This window comes from Ostrea edulis, chromosome 8 (genome assembly GCF_947568905.1).
Source record: "Ostrea edulis chromosome 8, xbOstEdul1.1, whole genome shotgun sequence".
In the NCBI taxonomy this organism is placed as follows: domain Eukaryota; kingdom Metazoa; phylum Mollusca; class Bivalvia; order Ostreida; family Ostreidae; genus Ostrea; species Ostrea edulis.
Window position 1 is genome coordinate 59,666,767 of NC_079171.1, and position 23,054 is coordinate 59,689,820.

General features: G+C 34.8%; 1 protein-coding gene across 1 annotated transcript in view; it reads right to left on the reverse strand.

The window, feature by feature from the left end:
- Positions 1-23,054, reverse strand: part of LOC125660784 (receptor-type tyrosine-protein phosphatase T-like) — a 73,896-nt gene that overhangs the window by 47,104 nt on the left and 3,738 nt on the right. Inside the window, exon 3 of the mRNA XM_056147742.1 lies at positions 22,465-22,722. Within this exon, the coding sequence (XP_056003717.1) occupies positions 22,465-22,722 (258 nt within the window). The remainder of the gene's footprint in view (positions 1-22,464; positions 22,723-23,054) is intronic.

Genomic DNA, 23,054 nt, shown 5'->3' on the forward strand with positions numbered 1-23,054 from the left:
CTGTTTCTTAAAAGGAATTTTGTCCAGCATTTTTCTTGGAAAAGGTCAAATATAGGTTCATCAAATATTTAGGGATGATCAATCTTCGTTTCTAAGTGTGCAGTAGGGGGTTGCACATGTCGACCGTCACTTCCTGTCGTCACCGGAAGTGATGGAAAGAATCGCAAATTTCAAACTTTTTCCTTTAAATTGAAACCTATACTAGTTTATTAACTCTCTTTCAAAGTGTCAAAAGAATATTGACTCTGTCGGTAGTCAAAACGACTACTTCCGGTTTCTTGATAAAATACCTTTTTACTTTTCGTCTCTTTGTCCCCATAGATCTCGCTTATATTTGAAGTCTTTCATATGATTTTCACATGTCTTAATAAAAGTATCAACTTCTAAAGTTTTGATAATTTTGGTTTTCAAAATTGACTTCCGGTCGGTAGTAACCTACTACTTTTTCTTTCTTTAGTCTACTTCTTTTGGTTGAGAACTCTTTCAGATAGAGACGTGAACTTTTCAGGGAATATAGACAGTAAAGAGTCGCTGTCATTTATAGGAAAACGCATCTGAATAGTACTTCCGGTCGTCACCGGACGTTACGAGAAAGGAGTAAAAAATTCGAAAACACATTTCTCATTCATTGTTAAGGCACATTTTCTGATACATTTAAATGGTTTTTGTAGGAATAGAAAGCTCTTTACCGGAAGTGGTCTAACGGAAGACCTACTCATTACTAGTAATGAGTGTCTAGTTTTTCTTCTTATTATTATTATTAAGTCTCCGAACACAAAGTGTCGGAGACATATTGTTTTTGCTCCGTTTCTTATTATTCTTATTTTCTTCTCCTTCTTCTTCTTTTTATTCCTCTTCTTTGCAGAGAAATTTGTCTGCTCGATTTTATAAAAGTGTTTCGACAGATCCACTTCAAACGTTTTGAGCTAATAGGGGGTCATGAGAAAGGGTGCAATCAACTTTCGAAATTTTCAAAATGGCAGCCGTTTAAAAATGGCGGCCAAAAACGTAAAAAAAATCAAGGTTGTCAGATTTCAACCAAATTCTATTTCTAGGGTAATTTGGTGACCCCGAGTTCATTCCCACCCTTAAAAAAATTTGTTGACCCGCCATTTTCAAAATGGCCGCCATATACCAAAATATTTGAAAATGTTAAAATCTCTACAACATTTTGGAGGGTCCACAGTTCATTTCTAGCATCAGTATTTCCTTCCAATCTATTTTCAAATGTTTCAAAATGGCCCCCATTGAAGAAAATGGCGGCCAAAAATCAAGTCCGTCGGATTTCAACCAAACTTAGTTTGTAGGGTTTTTTGAGGATCCTGAGTGCATATCTGGCATCAAAAACCATTTCTGACATGGGGAGGTGTTCGGAGACATTTGTGTTGGCATCCCAACACAGTTATAGCTCGTTATTAAGGTCTTCCGTTACCAACGGAAGACCTTATAGTGATTCTACTGTTTATTAAGGTCTTCCGTCTCCAACGGAAGACCTTCTAGTGATTCTACTGTTTATTAAGGTCTTCCGTCTCCTGCAGAAGACCTTACTATTATTGTTCGCATTCTTCTTCTTCATTATTATTATTATTATTATTATTATTTTCCTTGGTAGTACACGCGTTTTTCTCAGCCATTTCTCGATCGATTTTCACGAAATTTTCAGGAAAGATGTCTTTTTGTGATGAGACTTTACTTGCAAAATTTCGTGCTTGACGTCACTTCCGGTCAGGAGTTATCTCTCTTTTAGTGACTTTTTGAAGGGCCTTGTTGTCCATACATCTCCTCCGTTAGTTTTGAAGCTAGAGTCTTGAAATTTCTACACAAGATAGAGTAAACATTTTAGAAGATTTGTGGGGGATTCGATTTTACCGGAGGCGATTTGCCTAAACGCTCGACTGGACCTGAAAAAATGGATGCCAAAATTTTTCACCGATTTCGGCGATTTTTGACCTTTGATCTCCAATATCTTTTTTCTTGCAAATATTTTGTTAAGACATGTACAACAAAAGTTGTGCACATTTAGGAGGTCTTTTCGAAAATATCAAGATTGAGGGGCTAGCCCCTTAAATTAGGGATCTACAAGGGCTCAAAGTCTAGATCAAATATCTCAACAATCGTTAATATTTTGGTATAAGTCAAAGAACAAAAAATGTTCATCTCAACAATCCAAATCTATTCATATAAAAATTTAGGTCATATGTTACGTAATAAGGGATTTTAGGGGCCAAAACCATAAATTTTTTACCCCTTGTATCTCGAAAACATCAAATATTTTGAAAAGCAATAGGGAACAAAAGTTGTTCAGAATGATGATCTGAACAATATGCATATTTCGTTTTTACCCTATGTGGCCCCGTTAGGGAGCTACAGTTTGGCCCCTAAAAATTACTTCTAGAAATAACTCGAGAACGGTAAAGCATTTCTAAATACTTGTTGAACAAAAAATGTTTGAAATGTCATGACCTTTCTTACGTTATCAAGCAAAAGGGGCTGACCCTTTAAATTAGGGGCCCAGAAGGGTCCAAAGGTTTATGAGAATATCTCAGAAACTATTAATATTTTGTAATAAGTCATTGAAGCGGAAATGTTCATCTAAACGAGCTTGTTCTTATCAAATCAAAAAGTAGGTCATATGTTACGTAATAAGGGATTTTAAGGGCCAAAATCATAAATAATTGACGCCTCATATCTTGAAAACGACAAATATTTTGAAAAGCATTATTGAACAAAAGTTGTTCAGAATGATAATATAAACAATATGTACATTTCGTTTTTTCCCTATGTGGCCCCGTTAGGGAGCTACAGTTTGGCCCCTAAATATTTCTTGTAGAGATAACTCGAGAACGGTAAAGAATTTCTAAATACTTGTTGAGCAAAAACTGTTTAAAATGACAAGGCCTTTCTTACGATATCAAGCAAAACGGGCTGGCCCTTTAAATTACGGGTTCAGAAGGGTCCAAATGTTTTTGAGAATATCTCAGAAACTATTAATATTTTATAATAAGTTGTAGAAGCGGAAATGTTCATCTCAACGAGCTTGATCTTATCAAATCAAAAAGTAGGTCATATGTAACGTAATTAGAGATTTTAAGGGCCAAAATCGTAAATATTTGACGCCTCATATCTTTAAAACGACATATTTTTTGAAAAGCATTATTGAACAAAAGTTGTTCAATGTGTCATAACCTATCGATCAATATCAAAGAATGGGTCTGTGGGCCTCATGGCTCGCCTGTAGAGTCGATTTTTGTCGATATCAGTCGATTTCAAAAACTTGTAACTGGTAAATATTTTGTAAGGACATATTGAACAAAAGTTGTTCAGTTTATCGAGATCTATCGATTGATATCAAGAAATAGGCCTATGGTTCTAATGGCTCGCCTGTAGAGTCGATTTTTTGTCGATATCGGTCGATCTCAATATCTTTTTACAGGTAAATATTTTGTAAAGACATATAGAACTAAAGTTGTTGAGTCTATAGAGGGCTAACAAATGACATCAAGAAATAGGCCCGCGGGCCTTATGGATCGCCTGGAGAGTCGAATTTCAAACAAATTTCACCGCAACTTTGCTTCAGAAGCTTATGATATGAAAAATTGATTATATCTAAAGTGTCTTAAAGTCGGAAACTAAATTGGGACTCATTTGTCTTTTTTTTTTTTTAACTCCGAGTGCATCAACAAATCGGACGGAAGACCTACTCGTTGCTCGCAACGAGATCGTGTCTAGTTATTATTATTATTTTCCTTGGTAGTACACGCGATTTTCTCAGCCATTTCTCGATCGATTTTCACAAAATTTTCAGGAAAGATGTCTTTTGGTGACGAGACTTTGCTTGCAAAATTTCATGCTTGACGTCACTTCCAGTCAGGAGTTATCTCTCTTTTAGTGACTTTTTGAAGGGCCTTGTTGTCCACATATCTCCTCCGTTAGTTTTGAAGCTAGAGTCTTGAAATTTCTACACAAGATAGAGTAAACATTTTAGAAGATTTGTGGGGGATTCGATTTTACCGGAGGCGATTTGCCTAAAAGCTCGCATGGACCTGAAAAAATGGATGCCAAAATTTTTCACCGATTTCGGCGATTTTTGACCTTTGATCTCCAATATCTTTTTTCTTGCAAATATTTTGTTAAGACATGTACAACAAAAGTTGTGTACATTTACGAGATCTTTTCGAAAATATCAAGATTTAGGGGCTAGCCCCTTAAATTAGGGATTTAAAAGGGCTCAAAATCTAGATCAAATATCTCAAAAATCGTTAATATTTTGGTATAAGTCAAAGAACAAAAAATGTTCATCTCAACAATCCAAATCTATTCATATAAAAATTTAGGTCATATGTTACGTAATAAGGGATTTTAAGGGCCAAAACCATAAATTTTTTACCCCTTGTATCTCGAAAACGACAAATATTTTGAAAAGCAATAACGAACAAAAGTTGTTCAGAATGATGATCTGAACAATATGCATATTTCGTTTTTACCCTATGTGGCCCCGTTAGGGAGCTACATTTTGGCCCCTAAAAATTACTTCTAGAAATAACTCGAGAACGGAAAAGAATTTCTAAATACTTGTTGAACAAAAAATGTTTGAAATGTCATGACCGTTCTTACGATATCAAGCAAAAGGGGCTGACCCTTTAAATTAGGGGCCCAGAAGGGTCCAAAGGTTTATGAGAATATCTCAGAAACTATTAATATTTTGTAATAAGTCATTGAAGCGGAAATGTTCATCTAAACGAGCTTGTTCTTATCAAATCAAAAAGTAGGTCATATGTTACGTAATAAGAGATTTTAAGGGCCAAAATCATAAATAATTGACACCTCATATCTTGAAAACGACAAATATTTTGAAAAGCATTATTGGACAAAAGTTGTTCAGAATGATAATGTAAACAATATGTACATTTCGTTTTTTCCCTATGTGGCCCCGTTAGGGAGCTACAGTTTGGCCCCTAAATATTTCTTGTAGAGATAACTCGAGAACGGTAAAGAATTTCTAAATACTTGTTGAGAAAAAACTGTTTAAAATGACAAGGCCTTCTTACGATATCAAGCAAAACGGGCTGGCCCTTTAAATTACGGGTTCAGAAGGGTCCAAATGTTTTTGAGAATATCTCAGAAACTATTAATATTTTATAATAAGTTGTAGAAGCGGAAATGTTCATCTCAACGAGCTTGATCTTATCAAATCAAAAAGTAGGTCATATGTTACGTAATTAGAGATTTTAAGGGCCAAAATCGTAAATATTTGACGCCTCATATCTTTAAAACGACATATTTTTTGAAAAGCATTATTGAACAAAAGTTGTTCAATGTGTCATAACCTATCGATCAATATCAAAAATAGGTCTGTGGGCCTCATGGCTAGCCTGTAAAGTCGATTTTTGTCGATATCAGTCGATTTCAAGAACTTGTAGCTTGTAAATATTTTGTAAGGACATATTGAACAAAAGTTGTTCAGTTTATCGAGATCTATCAATTGATATCAAGAAATGGGCCTAAGGTCCTAATGGCTCGCCTGTACAGTCGATTTTTTTGTCGATATCGGTCGATCTCAATAACTTTTTACAGGTAAATATTTTGTAAAGACATATAGAACTAAAGTTGTTGAGTCTATAGAGGGCTAACAAATGACATCAAGAAATAGGCCCGCGGGCCCTATGGCTCGCCTGGAGAGTCGAATTTCAAACGAATTTCACCGCAACTTTGCTTCAGAAGCTTATGATATGAAAAATTGATTATATCTAAAGTGTCTTAAAGTCGGAAACTAAATTGGGACTCATTTGTCTTCTTTTTTTTTTTTTAACTCCGAGTGCATCAACAAATCGGACGGAAGACCTACTCGTTGCCCGCAACGAGATCGTGTCTAGTTATTCTTATTATTACTTTCTTCTTATTCTTATTATTCCTCTTCTTGAGTGAGAAATTTGTCCGACCGATTTTGTGAAAGTGTTTTGACAGATCCACTTCAAACTTTGTGAGCTGATAGGGGGTCACTAGGAGGGGTGCATTCAACTTTTCAAATTTTAAAAATGGCCGCCGTTTCAAGATGGCGGCCAAAAAACGTCAAAAACTCAATGTTGTCGGATTTCAACCAAATTTTATTTCTAGGGTAATTTATTGACCCCGAGTCCACCTCCACCATCAAATTTTTTTTTGAGCCGCCATTTTCAAAATGGCCGCCATATACCCAAATCTCTGAAAGTGTTAAAATCTCTACAACATTTTGGTTCTGGGGTAAATGGAGGGTCCACAATTCATTTCTAGGATCAGGATTTCCTTCCAATCAATTTTCAAATGTTTCAAAATGGCCGCCATTGAAGAAAATGGCGGCCAAAAATCAAGTCCGTCGGATTTCAACCAAATTTAGTTTCTAGAGTTCTTTGGGGATCCTGAGTGCATATCTGGCATCAAGAACCATTTCTGACATGGGGAGGTGTTCGGAGACATTTGTGTTGGCATCCCAACACAGTTATAGCTCGTTATTATTATTTTTTTTTTTCCCCTCGATTTCTCAGAGATGGCTGGATGGATTTTCTTGAAATTTCCAGGGATGATAGAGAATGAAAATACCTCGAACAATTTTTTTCAATTTTTCAAAATTGACTTCCGGTCGTTAGATATGTCCAATTTCCGTTTTTTTAAAAAAGATATTTTGTCCAGCGTTTTTCTCAGAAACTGTAAAAGACAGAGTCACCAAATTTTCAGAGTTGATAGATCTCACTTTGTAGGCGTGCAGTTGGAGGTTCAGAATGTCGGCCGTCACTTCCGGTCGTCACCGGAAGTGGTAAGAAGAATCGAAAAATTAAAGTTGTAGTTGTTGAATCGAAACCTATACCACTTTATCAGGTATCTTTTGGAGTATTGAAAACCGTTGACCCCATCGGAAGTGGAAACGTCGACTTCCGGTAATAATGGAAATACATTTCAAATTCTCCTTTTTCAATGCCTTAAATCTCGTTTGCTAAACAAGTGTTTGACTTGTATTTAACATATATTGTAGACACTATCAATGTCTAGAGTAATGTCAAATATTTTTCGAGAATTCACTTCTGGTCGTGAGATAGGGGGTGGACAAATTCAAACTTTGTTTTTTCAATTTCTCAATAACGAAAATATATAGACGCTTGAAACTTGTAGGGTTGATCAACTAGCATTAGGCCATTGTACACATACTTTCAATTTTTTCGTCCGTCACTTCTGCTCTATACCGGAAGTATTTTTTAAAAAATGACGATTTTCCGATTTCTTCTAGTGATTTCTCAGAGATGGCTGTATAGATTTTCTTGAAATTTTCAGGAATAATGTCTTATGAAATGACTTTCCTCTGGTTATTTTTGTTTTTCCAAAATTCACTTCCGATCGGAAAATATGGCCGATTTTCTGTTTCTCAAACGAGATTTTGTCCAGCATTTTTCTTGGAAATGGTAAAATATAGGTTCATCAAATATTCAGGGATGATAAATCTCCGTTTGCAGGCGTGCAGTAGGGGGTTGAACATGTCGACCGTCACTTCCTGTCGTCACCGGAAGTGATGGAAAGAATCGCAAATCTCAAACTTTTTCTTTTAAATTGAAACCTATACTAGTTTATTAAGTCTCTTTCAAAGTGTCAAAAGAATATTGACTCCGTCGGTAGTCAAAACGACTACTTCCGGTTTCTTGATAAAATACCTTTTTACTTTTCGTCTCTTTGTTCCCATTAATCTCGCTTATATTTGAAGTCTTTCATATGATTTTCACATGTCTTAATAACAGTATCAACTTCTAAAGTTTTGATAATTTTGGTTTTCAAAATTGACTTCCGGTCGATAGTAACCTACTACTTTTTCTTTCTTTAGTCTACATCTTTTTGTTGATAACTCTTTCAGATAGAGACGTGAAATTATCAGGGAATATAGACAGTAAAGAGTCGCTGTCATTTATAGGAAAACGCATCTGACTAGTACTTCCGGTCGTCACCGGAAGTTACGAGAAAGGAGTAAAATATTCGATAATACATTTCTCATTCATTGTTAAGGCACATTTTCTGATACATTTAAATGGTTTTCGTAGGAACAGAAAGCTCTTTACCGGATGTGGTCTAACGGAAGACCTACTCATTACTAGTAATGAGTTTCTAGTTATTAAGGTCTTCCGTTTCCAACGGAAGACCTTCTAGTGATTGTACTGTTTATTATTTTTTTTTTCCTCTCGATTTCTCAGAGTTGGCTGGATGGATGTTCTTGAAATTTTCAGGGATGATAGAGAATGGAAATATCTCGGACATTCTTTTTCATTTTTTCAAAATTCACTTCCGGTCGCAAGTTACGGCTTATTAACTGTTTTCGTTGTCCAGCGTTTTTCTCAGAAACGGTAAAAGATAGAGTCACCAAATTTTCAGAGTTAATATATCTCACTTTGTAGGCGTACAGTAGGGGGTTAAGAATGTCGGCCGTCACTTCCGCTTATCACCGGAAGTGATTAAATGAATCATAAATTTCAAAGTTTTTCTTTCAAATTGAAACCTATGTCGGTATACTATGTCTCTTTCTAATTCTCAAAAAAATGTTGACCCCACCGGAAGTTGAATCTCCAACTTCCGGTTATATCAAAGAAAGTCTATTCATTCTCTCATTTTTCAGTGCCATAAATCTCGATCATAAAACAAGTTAATGATTTGAATTTTACATATGTTATAGACACTATAAATGTCTAAAGTAAATTTAAATATTTTTGTAAAATTCACTTCCGGTCGTGAGATATGGGGTGGACATATTCAAACCTTGTTTTTTCAGTTTCTCAATAATGAATATAGATAGACGCTTGAAACTTGTAGAGTTGATCAACTAACATTAGTCCATTGTACACATACATTCAATTTTTTCGTCCGTCACTTCCGGTCTATACCGGAAGTATTTTAAAAAATGTCGATTTTCCGATTTCTTCGAGTGATTTCTCAGAGATGGCTGGGTATATTTTCTTGAAATTTTCAGGAATAATGTCTTATGAAATGACCTTGCTATAATTATTTTTGTTTTCACAAAATTCACTTCCGGTCGGCAAATATGGCCGATTTTCTGTTTCTCAAAAGGAATTTTGTCCAGCAATTTTTTTGGAAAAGGTAAAATATATAGGTTCATCAAATGTTCAGGGATGGTAAATCTCCGTTTGTAGGCGTGCAGTAGGGGGTTGAACATGTCGACTGTCACTTCCTGTCGTCACCGGAAGTGATTGAAAGAATCACAAATTTCAAACTTTTTCCTTTAAATTGAATTCTATACTAGTTTATTAACTCTCTTTCAAAGTGTCAAAAGAATATTGACTGTGTCGGTAGTCAAAACGACTACTTCCGGTTTCTTGATAAAATACCTTTTTAATTTTCGTCTCTTTGTCCCCATAAATCTCGCTTATATTTGAAGTCTTTCATATGATTTTCACATGTCTTAATAAAAGTATCAACTTCTAAAGTTTTGATAATTTTGTTTTTTCAAATTGACTTCCGGTCTGTACTAACCTACTACTTTTTCTTCTTAGCTTTACTTCTTTTTGTTGAGAACTCTTTCAGATAGAGACGTGAAATTTTCAGGGAATATAGACAGTAAAGAGTTGCTGTCATTTATGGGAAAACGCATCTGAATAGTACTTCCGGTTGTCACCGGAAGTTACGAGAAAGGAGTAAAAAATTCGATAATACATTTATCATTCATTGTTAAGGCACATTTTCTGATATATTTAAATGGTTTTCGTAGGAACAGAAAGCTCTTTACCGGAAGTGGTCTAACGGAAGACCTACTCATTACTAGTAATGAGTGTCTAGTTATTAAGGTCTTCCGTCTCAATGGAAGACCTTATAGTGATTCTTATATTTCTTTTCCTCTATTATTATTATTATTGTTCTTTTTCTTACCGATTTTGTGCACGCGATTTCTCTAAAACGGCTTGATAGATTTTCATGACACTTTCAGGAAAGATGTAAAATAGGATTGTTTAGATTTTCTTTTTTCATTTTTGCGAAAATCCCTTCCGGTCGCAAGTTACGGCTGGATTTCCGTTTTTCAAATGGCATTTTGTCCGGGCGTTTTCTCATAAACAGTTAAAGATTGAGACTTCAAACTTTCAGGGATGATATATGGTGACTCGTAGCTATGCAATAGGGTATTATCATTGCCATCCGTCACTTCCGACCGTCACCGGAAGTGAACAAAAAAAACGTCAAATTTCAAACTAATGCTTTTGACACAAAACTTCCATAGATTAATTAGATATCTTTCGGCGTTTCAGAAAATGTTAGACTCACCGGAAGTTTAACCAGCAACTTCCGGTTTTTAGAGAAAAACTTCGAAAAAATGGTCTTTTTTTGTCTTCGTATATCTCGTTTATTTATCAAATTTTTAATACGATATTTACAGATTTTAATGACATTATCCATTTTAAGAGAACCCTGAAACACTTTTTCAAAAACTACTTCCGGTCACAAGTTACGGCCGAATTTCCGTTTTTCAAATGATATTTTGTCCGGGCGTTTTCTCATAAACGGTTAAAGATTGAGTCTTCAAACTTTCAGGGATGATAGATTATGAATTGTAGCTGTGCAATAAGGTATTATTTTTGTCATCCGTCACTTCGGGCCGTCACCGGAAGTGAACAAAAGAAACGTCAAATTTCAAAATTATGCTTTTGAAACAAAATTTACATAGATTAGTTAGGTCTCTTTCGGCGTTTCAGAAAATATTAGACTTCCCGGAAGTTTAACCAGCAACTTCCGGTTTTCAGAAAAAACTTTTAAAAAACGGTCTTTCTTTGTCCTCGTATATCTCGTTTATTTATGAACCATTTAATACGATATTTACAGATATTATTGACATTACCCATCTCAAAAGAACCCTGCACCACTATTTCAAAATTCACTTTCGGTCACAAGTTGCGGCCGAATTTCTGTTTTTCAAATGATATTTTGTCCTGGCGTTTTCTCATAAACGGTTTAAGATTGAGTTTATCAACTTTCAGGGATGATAGATGGTGACTTGTAGCTCTGTAATAAAGATTTATCATTATCATCCGTCACTTCCAGCCGTTACCGGAAGTGAACAAAAGAAACGCCAAATTTCAAAATTATGCTTTTGAAACAAAACTTGTATAGATTAATTAGGTCTCTTGTGGCGTTTCAGAAAATATTAGACTTACCGGAAGTTTAACCAGCAACTTCCGGTTTTTAGAGAAAAACTTCGGAAAAATGGTTTTTCTTTGCTATCATATCTCTCGCTTATAAAGCAAGTGTTTTTGTGATTTTCAAATATATAATTGACATTATCCATCTTCAGAGTATAGTGAATTATTGTTGCTTTTTTTCAAAAATCACTTCCGTTCGTTAAATATGTACGATCTCCGGTTTTTTTTCTCTCCAAGTGTTTTCTCATAAATACTCAAAGATTGAGTTTTGAAGCTTTCAGGAAAGTTAGATAGTGACTTGTAGATGTGACATACGTGTTTCAACTTTCTTGCCGTCACTTTCGTCATCCGCCGGAAGTACCATAAAAATATGTAATATTTCATTTTTTAAATTATAATCCTCATAAAATTATTTATTAGAGTGTAATAAGTCATACGATTTCCACCGGAAGTTGGTTGTTCGAAACCGGAAGTTGTTCAAAAACTCAGTGTTTTTTATGGAAATTTTTAGTATGGGTTCCTACGTGGTTCAATTGGAATTTTTAGTCGTTTTATGGACTACCAAGATACTTGAAAGTGAATGAAACAAAACCGAAATTGTTTACAATTGATAAATCACGTCTTACATGTATGTGTTTATGTCTTTCATGTATGGTCGTTCTTCACTAATTCACTGATTGAATTCTTCCAGTCAAGGTCCTATCTCATCAGAAATTGGACGGAACACCTATTCGTTGCTCGTAATGAGATCATTTCTAGTTATTATTAAGGTTTTCCGTTCCAGACAGAAAACCTTATAGTGATTTTACTGTTTATTAAGGTCTTCCGTTTCCTGCGGAAGACCTTACTATTATTGTTCGCGTTCTTCTTCTTCATTAAGGTCTTCCGTCTCCTGCGGAAGACCTTACTATTATTGTTCGCGTTCTTCTTCTTCATTATTATTATTATTATTATTATTATTGTTATTATTTTCCTTGGTAGTACACGCGTTTTTCTCAGCCATTTCTCGATCGATTTTCACGAAATTTTCACGAAAGATGTCTTTTGATGACGAAACTTTGCTTGCAAAATTTCGTGCTTGACGTCACTTCCGGTCAGGAGTTATCTCTCTTTTAGTGACTTTTTGAAGGGCCTTGTTGTCCACACATCTCCTCCGCTAGTTTTGAAGCTAGAGTCTTGAAATTTCTACACAAGATAGAGTAAACATTTTAGAAGATTTGTGGGGGATTCGATTTTACCGGAGGCGATTTGCCTAAAAGCTCGCATGGACCTTAAAAAATGGATGCACATTTACGAGATCTTTTCGAAAATATCAAGATTGAGGGGCTAGCCCCTTTAATTAGGGATCTAGAAGGGCTCAAAGTCTAGATCAAATATCTCAAAAATCGTTAATATTTTGGTATAAGTCAAAGAACAAAAAATGTTCATCTCAACAATCCAAATCTATTCATATAAAAATTGAGGTCATATGTTACGTAATAAGGGATTTTAAGGGCCAAAACCATAAAAAAAATTTACCCCTTGTATCTCGAAAACGACAAATATTTTGAAAAGCAATAAAGAACAAAAGTTGTTCAGAATGATGATCTGAACAATATGCATATTTCGTTTTTACCCTATGTGGCCCCGTTAGGGAGCTACAGTTTGGCCCCTAAAAATTACTTCTAGAAATAACTCGAGAACGGTAAAGAATTTCTAAATACTTGTTGAACAAAAAATGTTTGAAATGTCATGACCTTTCTTACGATATCAAGCAAAAGGGGCTGACCCTTTAAATTAGGGGCCCAGAAGGGTCCAAAGGTTTATGAGAATATCTCAGAAACTATTAATATTTTGTAAGAAGTCATTGAAGCGGAAATGTTCATCTAAACGAGTTTGTTCTTATCAAATCAAAAAGTAGGTCATATGTTACGTAATAAGGGATTTTAAGGGCCAAAATCATAAATAATTGACGCCTCATATCTTGAAAACGACAAATATTTTGAAAAGCATTATTGAACAAAAGTTGTTCAGAATGATAATCTAAACAATATGTACATTTCGTTTTTTCCCTATGTGGCCCCGTTAGGGAGCTACAGTTTGGCCCCTAAATATTTCTTGTAGAGATAACTCGAGAACGGTAAAGAATTTCTAAATACTTGTTGACAAAAAAACTGTTTAAAATGACAAGGCCTTTCTTACGATATCAAGCAAAACGGGCTGGCCCTTTAAATTACGGGTTCAGAAGGGTCCAAATGTTTTTGAGAATATCTCAGAAACTATTAATATTTTATAATAAGTTGTAGAAGCGGAAATGTTCATCTCAACGAGCTTGATCTTATCAAATCAAAAAGTAGGTCATATGTTACGTAATTAGAGATTTTAAGGGCCAAAATCGTAAATATTTGACGCCTCATATCTTTAAAACGACATATTTTTTGAAAAGCATTATTGAACAAAAGTTGTTCAATGTGTCATAACCTATCGATCAATATCAAAAAATGGGTCTGTGGGCCTCATGGCTCGCTTGTAGAGTCGATTTTTGTCGATATCAGTCGATTTCAAAAACTTGTAACTGGTAAATATTTTGTAAGGACATATTGAACAAAAGTTGTTCAGTTTATCGAGATCTATCGATTGATATCAAGAAATAGGCCTATGATCCTAATGGCTCGCCTGTAGAGTCGATTTTTTGTTAATATCGGTCGATCTCAATAACTTTTTACAGGTAAATATTTTGTAAAGACATATAGAACTAAAGTTGTTGAGTCTATAGAAGGCTAACAAATGACATCAAGAAATAGGCCCGCAGGCCTTATGGCTCGCCTGGAGAGTCGAATTTCAAACGAATTTCACCGCAACTTTGCTTCAGAAGCTTATGATATGAAAAATTGATTATATCTAAAGTGTCTTAAAGTCGGAAACTAAATTGGGACTCATTTGTCTTTTTTTTTTTTTTTTTAACTCCGAGTGCATCAACAAATCGGACGGAAGACCTACTCGTTGCTCGCAACGAGATCGTGTCTAGTTATTATTATTATTTTTTCTTCTTTTTTTGTCGGCACGATGTCTCAGAAATGGCTGGATGGATTTTCTTGAAATTTTTAGGGATGATACAGAATGAAAATACCCCCAGGCATTTTTTTCATTTTTTCAAAATTCACTTCCAGTCGCTAGATATGTCCAATTTCCGTTTTTTTAGAAGAGATTTTGTCAATCGTTTTTCTCGGAAACGGTAAAAGATAGAGTCACCAAATTTTCAGAGTTGATAGATCTCACTTTGTAGTCGTGCAGTTGGGGGTTCAAAATGTCGGCCGTCACTTCCGGTTGTCACCGGAAGTGATAAGAAGAATCGGAAAATTAAAGTTGTAGTTGTTGAATCGAAACCTATACCACTTTATCAGGTATCTTTTGGAGTATTGAAAACCGTTGACCCCACCGGAAGTGGAAACGTCGACTTCCGGTAATTACGGAAAAACATTTCAAATTCTCCTTTTTCAATGCCTTAAATCTCGTTTACAAAACAAGTGTTTGACTTGTATTTAACATATATTGTACACACTATAAATGTATAGAGTAACTTCAAATATTTTTCGAAAATTCACTTCCGGTCGTGAGATAGGGGGTGGACAAATTCAAACTTTGCTTTTTCAGTTTCTCAATAACGAAAATATATAGACGCTTGAAACTTGTAGGGTTGATCAACTAGCTTTAGGCCATTGTACACATACTTTCAATTTTTTCGTCCGTCACTTCCGGTCTATACCGGAAGTATTTGAATAAAATGACGATTTTCCGATTTCTTCGAGTGATTTCTCAGAGATGGCTGGATAGATTTTCTTGAAATTTTCAGGAATAATGTCTTATGAAATGACTTATCAAACGATATTTTGTCCAGCATTTTTCTTGCAAAGGGTAAAAGATAGGTTCATCAAATATTCAGGGATGATCAATCTATGTTTGTAAGCATGCAATAGGGTGTTGAATATGTCGACCGTCACTTCCTGTCGTCACCGGAAGTGATTGAAATAATCGTAAATTTCAAACTTTTTCTTTTAAATTGAAAGTTATACTAGTTTATTAAGTCTCTTTCAAAATGTCAAAAGAATATTGACCCTGTCGGTAGTCAAAACGACTACTTCCGGTTTCTTGATAAAATACTTTTTTACTTTTCGTCTTTTTGTCCCCACAAATCTCGCTTATATTTGAAGTGTTTGCTATGATTTTCACATGTCTTAAGAATGGTATCAACTTCTAGAGTTTTGACAATTTCGTTTTTCAAAATTGACTTCCGGTCGGTAGTTACCTACTACTTTTTCTCTCTTTAGTCTACTCCTTTTTGTTGAGAACTCTTCAGATAAAGACGTGAAATTTTCAGGGAATATAGACAGTAAAGAGTCACTGTCATTCATAGGAAAATACATCTTAATAGTACTTCCGGTCGTCACCGGAAGTTACAAGAAATGAGTAAAATATTCGATAATACACTTCTCATTTATTGTTAAAGTACATTCTCTGATATATTTGAATGCTTTTTGTAGGATCGGAAAACTCTTTACCGGAAGTGAACAAACGGAAGACCTACTCATTAGTAGTAATGAGTTTCTAGTTATTATTTTCTTCTTATTTTTCCTCTTCTTTAGTGAGAAATTTGTCCGCTCGATTATACGAAAGTGCTTCGACTGATCCACTTCAAACTTTGTGAGCTGATAGGGGATCATTAGGAGGGGTGCAACCAATTTTTCAAATTTTCAAAATGGCCGCTGTTTCAAAATGGCGGCCAAAAAACGTCAAAAAATCAAGGTTGTCGGATTTCAACCAAATTCTATTTCTAGGGTAATTTAGTGACCCTGAGTCCATTTCCACCATGAGATTTTTTTGAGCCGCCATTTTCAAAATGGCCGCCATATACCAAAATATTTCAAAGTGTTAGAATCTCTACAACATTTGGGTTCAGGGGTCAATTGAGGGTCCACAATTCATTTCTAGCTTCAGTATTTCCTTCCAATCAATTTTTAAATGTTTCAAAATGGCCTCCATTGAAGAAAATGGCGGCCAAAAATCAAATTCGGATTTCAACCAAAATTAGTTTCTAGGTATTTTTTTTTGAGGATCCTGAGTGCATATCTGGCATCGAAAACCATTTCTGACATGTGGGAGGTGTTCCGAGACATTTGTGTTGGCATCCCAACACAGTTATAGTTCGTTTTTATTATTTTCTTCTTATTTTTCCTCTTTTTTAGTGAAAAAATTGTCCGCTCGATTATATGAAAGTGCTTCGACCGATCCTCTTCAAACTTTGTGAGCTGATAGGGGGTTATTAGGAGGGGAACAATCAACATTTCAAATTTTCAAAATGGCCGCCGTTTCAAAATGGCGGCCAAAAAACCCTCAAAAACTCGAGGTTGTCAGATTTCAACCAAATTCTATTTTTAGGGGAATTTTGTAACCCCAAGTCCATTTCTACCATCAACATATTTTTTTCGAGCCGCCATTTTGATATACCGAAATATTACAAAAGGTTAAAATCTCTACAACATTTGGGTTATGGGGTCAATTGAGGGTCCACAATTCATTTCAAGCTTCAGTATTTCCTTCCAATCAATTTTCAAATGTTTCAAAATGGCCGCCATTGAAGAAAATGGCGGCAAAAAATCAAATTCGTCGGATTTCAGCCAAATTTAGTGTCTAGGGTTTTTTGAGGATCCTGAGTGCATATCTGGCATCAAAAAGCATTTCTGACAGGGGGGGGGGGTGTTCGGAAACATTTGTGTTGGCATCGCTGCTGGACTAGCGATCTGTGAGTTCACACAACTTTAACTGAACACACAAGCTTTACTCAAATTATTCGTTTTGAAAAAGAAAATGGATACATTTTACAAACATAACGAATTATTTCTGAACATGTTTTGAAATCAATAGCTTATAATCATGATTAAACCAAATCTAAACATGCGTATAGAATAATCAGAAATCCATGGCCGACCAGTTTAATTTCAAATGATTTGTTGTTTTATTGTTTAAAAACAATGACTTTGATTAAACATTGAGTCAGAACTCCTGGTCCAAATTGTGTAACTTCGGCACGTGCCCCTGGCGTGAAATCCATACGCGACTTCTGTGCGCACTGTGTACATAATATATCTACATGTATTTACGCACATAGATATTGAAGTTTAATAAAATATTCAAGATTTGAGAGCAATTTATTTGATTTGTATTAATAATTAATTCAAACTCGATGAGTTATTCTCTTCAGTCTGAATATTATGGTATCATAATTTTATTGTATGATAAGATATTGGTAACAGCTATAAACCTTTATTGTATGCCCTGAGCTATCAATTTCATAAATTTAAATAGTAACTGTTTCTTCATTATTTGGACTGAAAAGTTAAATGCTGAAAGAATTTAATCCCACATACACGCGCGCCTCAAAAGACTGATTCGTTGAATGAGATCATGCACGCATGTACTTGATTAGTATAACTTTATTAAACACATAATGATAAAAAATCATAGTACACCTTTATAGCTTAATGATATATATTAAATTCTCAAACTATTTCATAATTACATACGAGAAGTCAGAATCGCCAGCGTAGTCAAACTACTTATATCGTTACAGTACTTATCTTCCGGTCACAGTTGATTATTTTCTTTCTAAAAACTGAACTTTTGTAAAATCACTGGATAAGTATTTCAAATAGTTTTCCCGGGGTGATGTTACGTATAACATATCAAGACGGAAAGAAGGCAAAAGTTAGATCCCACACACATATACTCATGTACGGTTCCTGTATCAAATGTCATTTAATTTTCTACGTTTTATTTACAATATCAATATCAATCACAATTTTTCTTGTCTTAATTATCACAAACTGTGAAGCACGAAATTCATGCATGCACGGTGCTACATGCATATGAGCACCTGTCAATCAACACCACTCGATTTTGTGAACTTAGTCTGGTATCGTGGAATCATTTCCCACGTTATATAAAAAAGTATATTTAAACACTGTTGGGAGAATGGAGCTGCTGTGAATTTAACGCACCGTTGTATCTGCAGACTATTCAGGACCTGTTCTTACATTAAATAATGATATATATATTTCGGATTTCAAACATTTCGGTTTAGCATCACTGAAGAGACATTATTTGTCGAAGTGCGCATCTGGTGCATCAAAATTGGTACCGTGTAAGTTTTACATTATGTAACAGACTATGTCTGAAAATTCTGTATTTTAAATTACCATCCATTACAGAGAATTTAAAAAGTTTTGGTTATTGATCTTGACAAATGACAGATCATATCTTCCTACACAAAGCATGGGTGGAAGGTGGAATGACAGGAGGTTCCGGTTCCTACCGCCCAGTATATTTACCAACATATGTTTGACAGTATACTATAGAGATCGTTAATTTACGGTCATGTCCTTTCAATCTACCTGATGTCTACCCCTTTTCCTTTTAGCTATTGAGGATTTTCTGTTTGGTTTCCTGCCTCTAACTATATTGATTTCTACTGACTTGAGTCGTGACTTTTATAATGATAGTACGCTGATAAAAATGCATTTGCGCGTTCATTTCGGTGTTGAAAATAAATACACTTGCCGGTCAATGGAATGTTTGGACACTGACGAAAACCAATGTTTACTTTATTTAAAACATTTTATTTTATTCTATGCCGATGATACAGTGATTATATCTCAGTCTGCAGTGGGATCACAACATGTTCTTAATGAGTTTCATTCATATTGTATTCAGTGGAAATTACATGTCAACGTCGATAAGACAAAAATATATGTTTTTTTTCCAAAGGTCGACCTCCAAATAATACATTTTACTTTAATAACAAAGTTATTGAAATTGTGAAAGAATTCAAATATTTGGGTATATTATTTTCCAGATCAGGATCGTTTAACAAGGCAAAAAAAAAAACATTTATGTTAGGAAGCCCAAAAAGCCATGTATGAGGTTATACGAAAAATTAGACAATATAATATATCAGTTGACTGTTAACTTGTTTTGTTCGATAATGTTGTTGCACCTGTACTTTTGTATAATTGTGAGATTTGGGAGTTCGAAAATCTTGACATTATTGAGAATATGCACTTAAAAATTTTAAAATATATTTTCAACTTAAAAAGTAGTATTCCAAATTATATGGTCTATGGAGAAACTGGCCGCTTTCCTTTATATGCAACAGTGTATACAAAAATGATTTCTTACTGGGGAAGGTTATTTTTAAATCCAGATAGTAAGATTGTGTGTAGTTTGTATAAGTATGTACATGATCTATTCTGTAGAGAAAGTTATAAGAATTCTTGGTTATCTTGTATTGAAAATGTTATTTTATCTTTGTGGACACTCCAATTTATGGAATGAACAAGCATTTTTTAATACAAACTGGTTAAAAATTACTGTTAAACGACGTCTTAAAGATCAGTATCTACAGAAATGGCAAAGTGATATACGGGAGTCATCTAAGGGTGAAACACATGGCATTTTCAAAAGTGAATCTGGGTTTGAAAAATATTAAATACTTTACCTAAAAAAAATAAGAATTGAGATAGTACTTTAAATTAATACATCATTTTATACATGAAAAAAAACACCATTGAGATTTACTTATTAAAAAAATGATTAATTATATTTTCCTGTTGAAACATGAAAATTTGAACAAAGATGCTGAATTGCACACATGTATTACTTCAATTTATAGTAATTCAAAAAACCTGATTTGTGGGCTTCGAGATTAAAGACCAGTGCTGTTCAACCCAAATATGTCGACATTTTTAAAGACCTGTATAGGACGTAAAACATATATGATAGATCATATAATCATTGGGATGAACTCAATGAAAAAAGCAGCCAACGATTATTAAGATGTTTTGTCACTTGAACTATGGTTTGGGATAAACCGATGTGTAAGTCCTATTTTTTACATCCCCTCTGATCGGTATCGGTGGCTACTGAGGGATTGTGAGGGTAGGATTACCATTTTCTTTGGGGGGGGGGTCATATTCCCATGTAAGTATAAAAAACAACATTGCAACACTAAAGGAAAAGTAGGCCGGTAATTGTTACTTATCAAAGTTCGGGGGGTGGGGGGGGGCTCCAAAAAATTGACAAGTACACACACACACACTCAAAATTAAAGTGTGGAACTCGTCAGTTGATATATCTATTGATTATGACAATTTGTTCAAAACAATGATTAGTGTACCAATTTTCCTGCCCATATCAAGTAATGAAGAAACATTTAGATTTCATACTTACAACAGATTTTCATGTTAACTGAGGCTGTATTAGGACCTGACCCAAGGACATATGGTCAAGTTCAAGGTTTTTATGTCACACATCTGTGACAGAAGACTTCTGGTTGCTTTGTAACGAGCTTTGCTCTAGTTTTTAAAATCTCACCGTAATTCTAGCACTCTTCAAATAGTTGTTTTTTTTTTTATTTAAATTTAAAAAAAACACGCAAGTGTGATGCATTGGAAATCTGTCCTTGCAATACAACGTTTTTGTAAAACCCATCCATCCACCCCAATTATATAAATATAGCATCAAAGGTTCCCTACGGAATCAATAGAAAATATTTCTGCGAATTAATAGGAAGGCATTGCTCTAAACCGAATAGTCTTATACCTATCTGCCAAATTTTGTTTTTTGGTTGTTTTTTTCCATTTAATTGTATCTTTGAAAGAAAAGGAAAAAATCCGTTGACCCCCCACTTACTGCAAATGAAATGCATCAGACTATACTGATAGCACCATGATGACAAGTGCATCGTGGACTTCATTTTGCTGATATCTCAGGGTGTCAAACTACATTAACGACAAAAAAATGCTATGTATGTTTTGTGCCGTAGTACATGTATATTTTCGTGCATTTTAGAACCATTGTTATTTTTTTTCATGGTATTTTGAAGGTTGTGATTCTTTGTTGTTTTGGTGTGATGTCATTATATACATTCCTGAATAGATTTGGACACGCCTCCTTAGTGAAACCTTAACTGTGCTGCGAGATTTGAACATTTTGATTAATAAAATTATCAGCTGCAACATATAGTCCCTGTGAAATCCTTTCATAATTTGAATTCACACATTTTTTTTTTTTCAACTGAAAAGGGTTCAGTAATAGAGGGAAGGTTTTTGCACCAATTACATCAGTACCGTACTAGTAAATACTTAGTTGTAGCATTCTGCGCAGCTGTGCTTACAAGCTCGGGAGCTTTAAGTATTCTTTTTTTTTTCTTTTTTTTTTTTTTTAGATATTTCAGCATAAACGTGTGGGTTTTCAATAGTATGGATAATATCTCCTCTCACCCACGCATAGATCTTATCCTTAGACGAATTTGACTCCACTTTTTTGCCACAATGTTTTTCCCTATACTAGATGCAAGGTGAAGATAACGAACAGTGATCAATCTCATAACTCCTACAAGCAATATAAAATAGATAGTTGGGCAAACACGGACCCCTGGACACACCAGAGGTGGGATCAGGTGCCTAGGAGGAGTAAGCATCCCCTGTTGACCGGTCACACCCTAAGACGTCATTGTTATTTCGGATTTCAAACATTTCGGTTGAGCATCACTGAAGAAACATTATTTGTCGAAATGCCCATCTGGTGCATCAAAGCTGACACCATATAAGTTTTACATGATAACTCAGTGTCATGTTTGAAATAAACCGTATCGAATTTCATGATACTTCTTGAATTACAGAATTATAAACTCAGTATAGTGTTTGTTCTCTGTCCTGCCTGCTGTGTTGTGTCTCGTTGTTTACCGATATTGAAAATTTAACTACAGTTGAAGTGCAAAATAATGACACTCAAGATCCCAGCAGTTGATGCACCGTAACACAACTTTCAATTGATATTTGTTTGTCTTAAAAAATGTTATTCCAGATATCCCTTAGGGCTATATCTAGGGCTACATCTAACTTAAAGCACGACAAAGTCCGGACTTTTTGCTGTCCTTTACAGCAGAGAAGCAGAAATTAATTACAGTGTATCTGGTGGGAGTATTTCCAATGTACAGTAAAATTGTAGACGACATCCGGTAGGATAATGGGGGATTTTTGTCCTATAAAACCTCTATCATTATCCAATGGGACAACATACTCTAACAGGATAAACCGTTACGCTATCATGGGTGCTAAAATAGCTTAACTCAACGAAAAAACCCTTAACGAAGCCCAGCTGAATGAATTATTTCAAACATTTGGAAAATTCCATTAAACACCGTTAAAGTGTGCATCACTGTTGCCAAAGTTGACATAAACTGAGTATTTGAATAGGGAAAGGTATTGTATCTCACCCATTACTTTGACTTCACATATCCCCAGAGACGTTTGGCTTTCCCCTGCACCTGTACACGTTGTGAAGAATCCCGGCGGGCGCTGGTTATAAAATGCTACACCCTGAGCAATTCTGTTCACGGTGATGTTCATTATTGAATCCGGGCAAGGTGACGTTGGATTGTGGTGGTAAACTAGACTTCCTGTAGCGCCATCTGGTGGCGTAAACGATTCATCGTCATAAATGTAAATATAGAATCCAGTAGATCTCGTATATGCTGAATGTAAAGAAAAGAATGATTGTAAATAATAACCTTCATGCGTTACAATCATATAAATTGTATTTAGTCATTTATCATTCGTTTTATTGTATTTGGTTTAGCTTACTGTAATCTTGAAATACATGACATTATATTGTACACTTATATGGTAATCAAGTAACAAAATATAATAGTGAATTTAACCCTGTAAACAGAATCATGTGACCATATATTGGGGATGGACAAGCATGCTATCTTATCAGTTTGTTAGGCTCAGTTATCTCTAGATTTGAAAAACAAGTTTATATTTTGCTTGCTTGTTTTATTGCCGTCAAATAGTTGTCAGACAT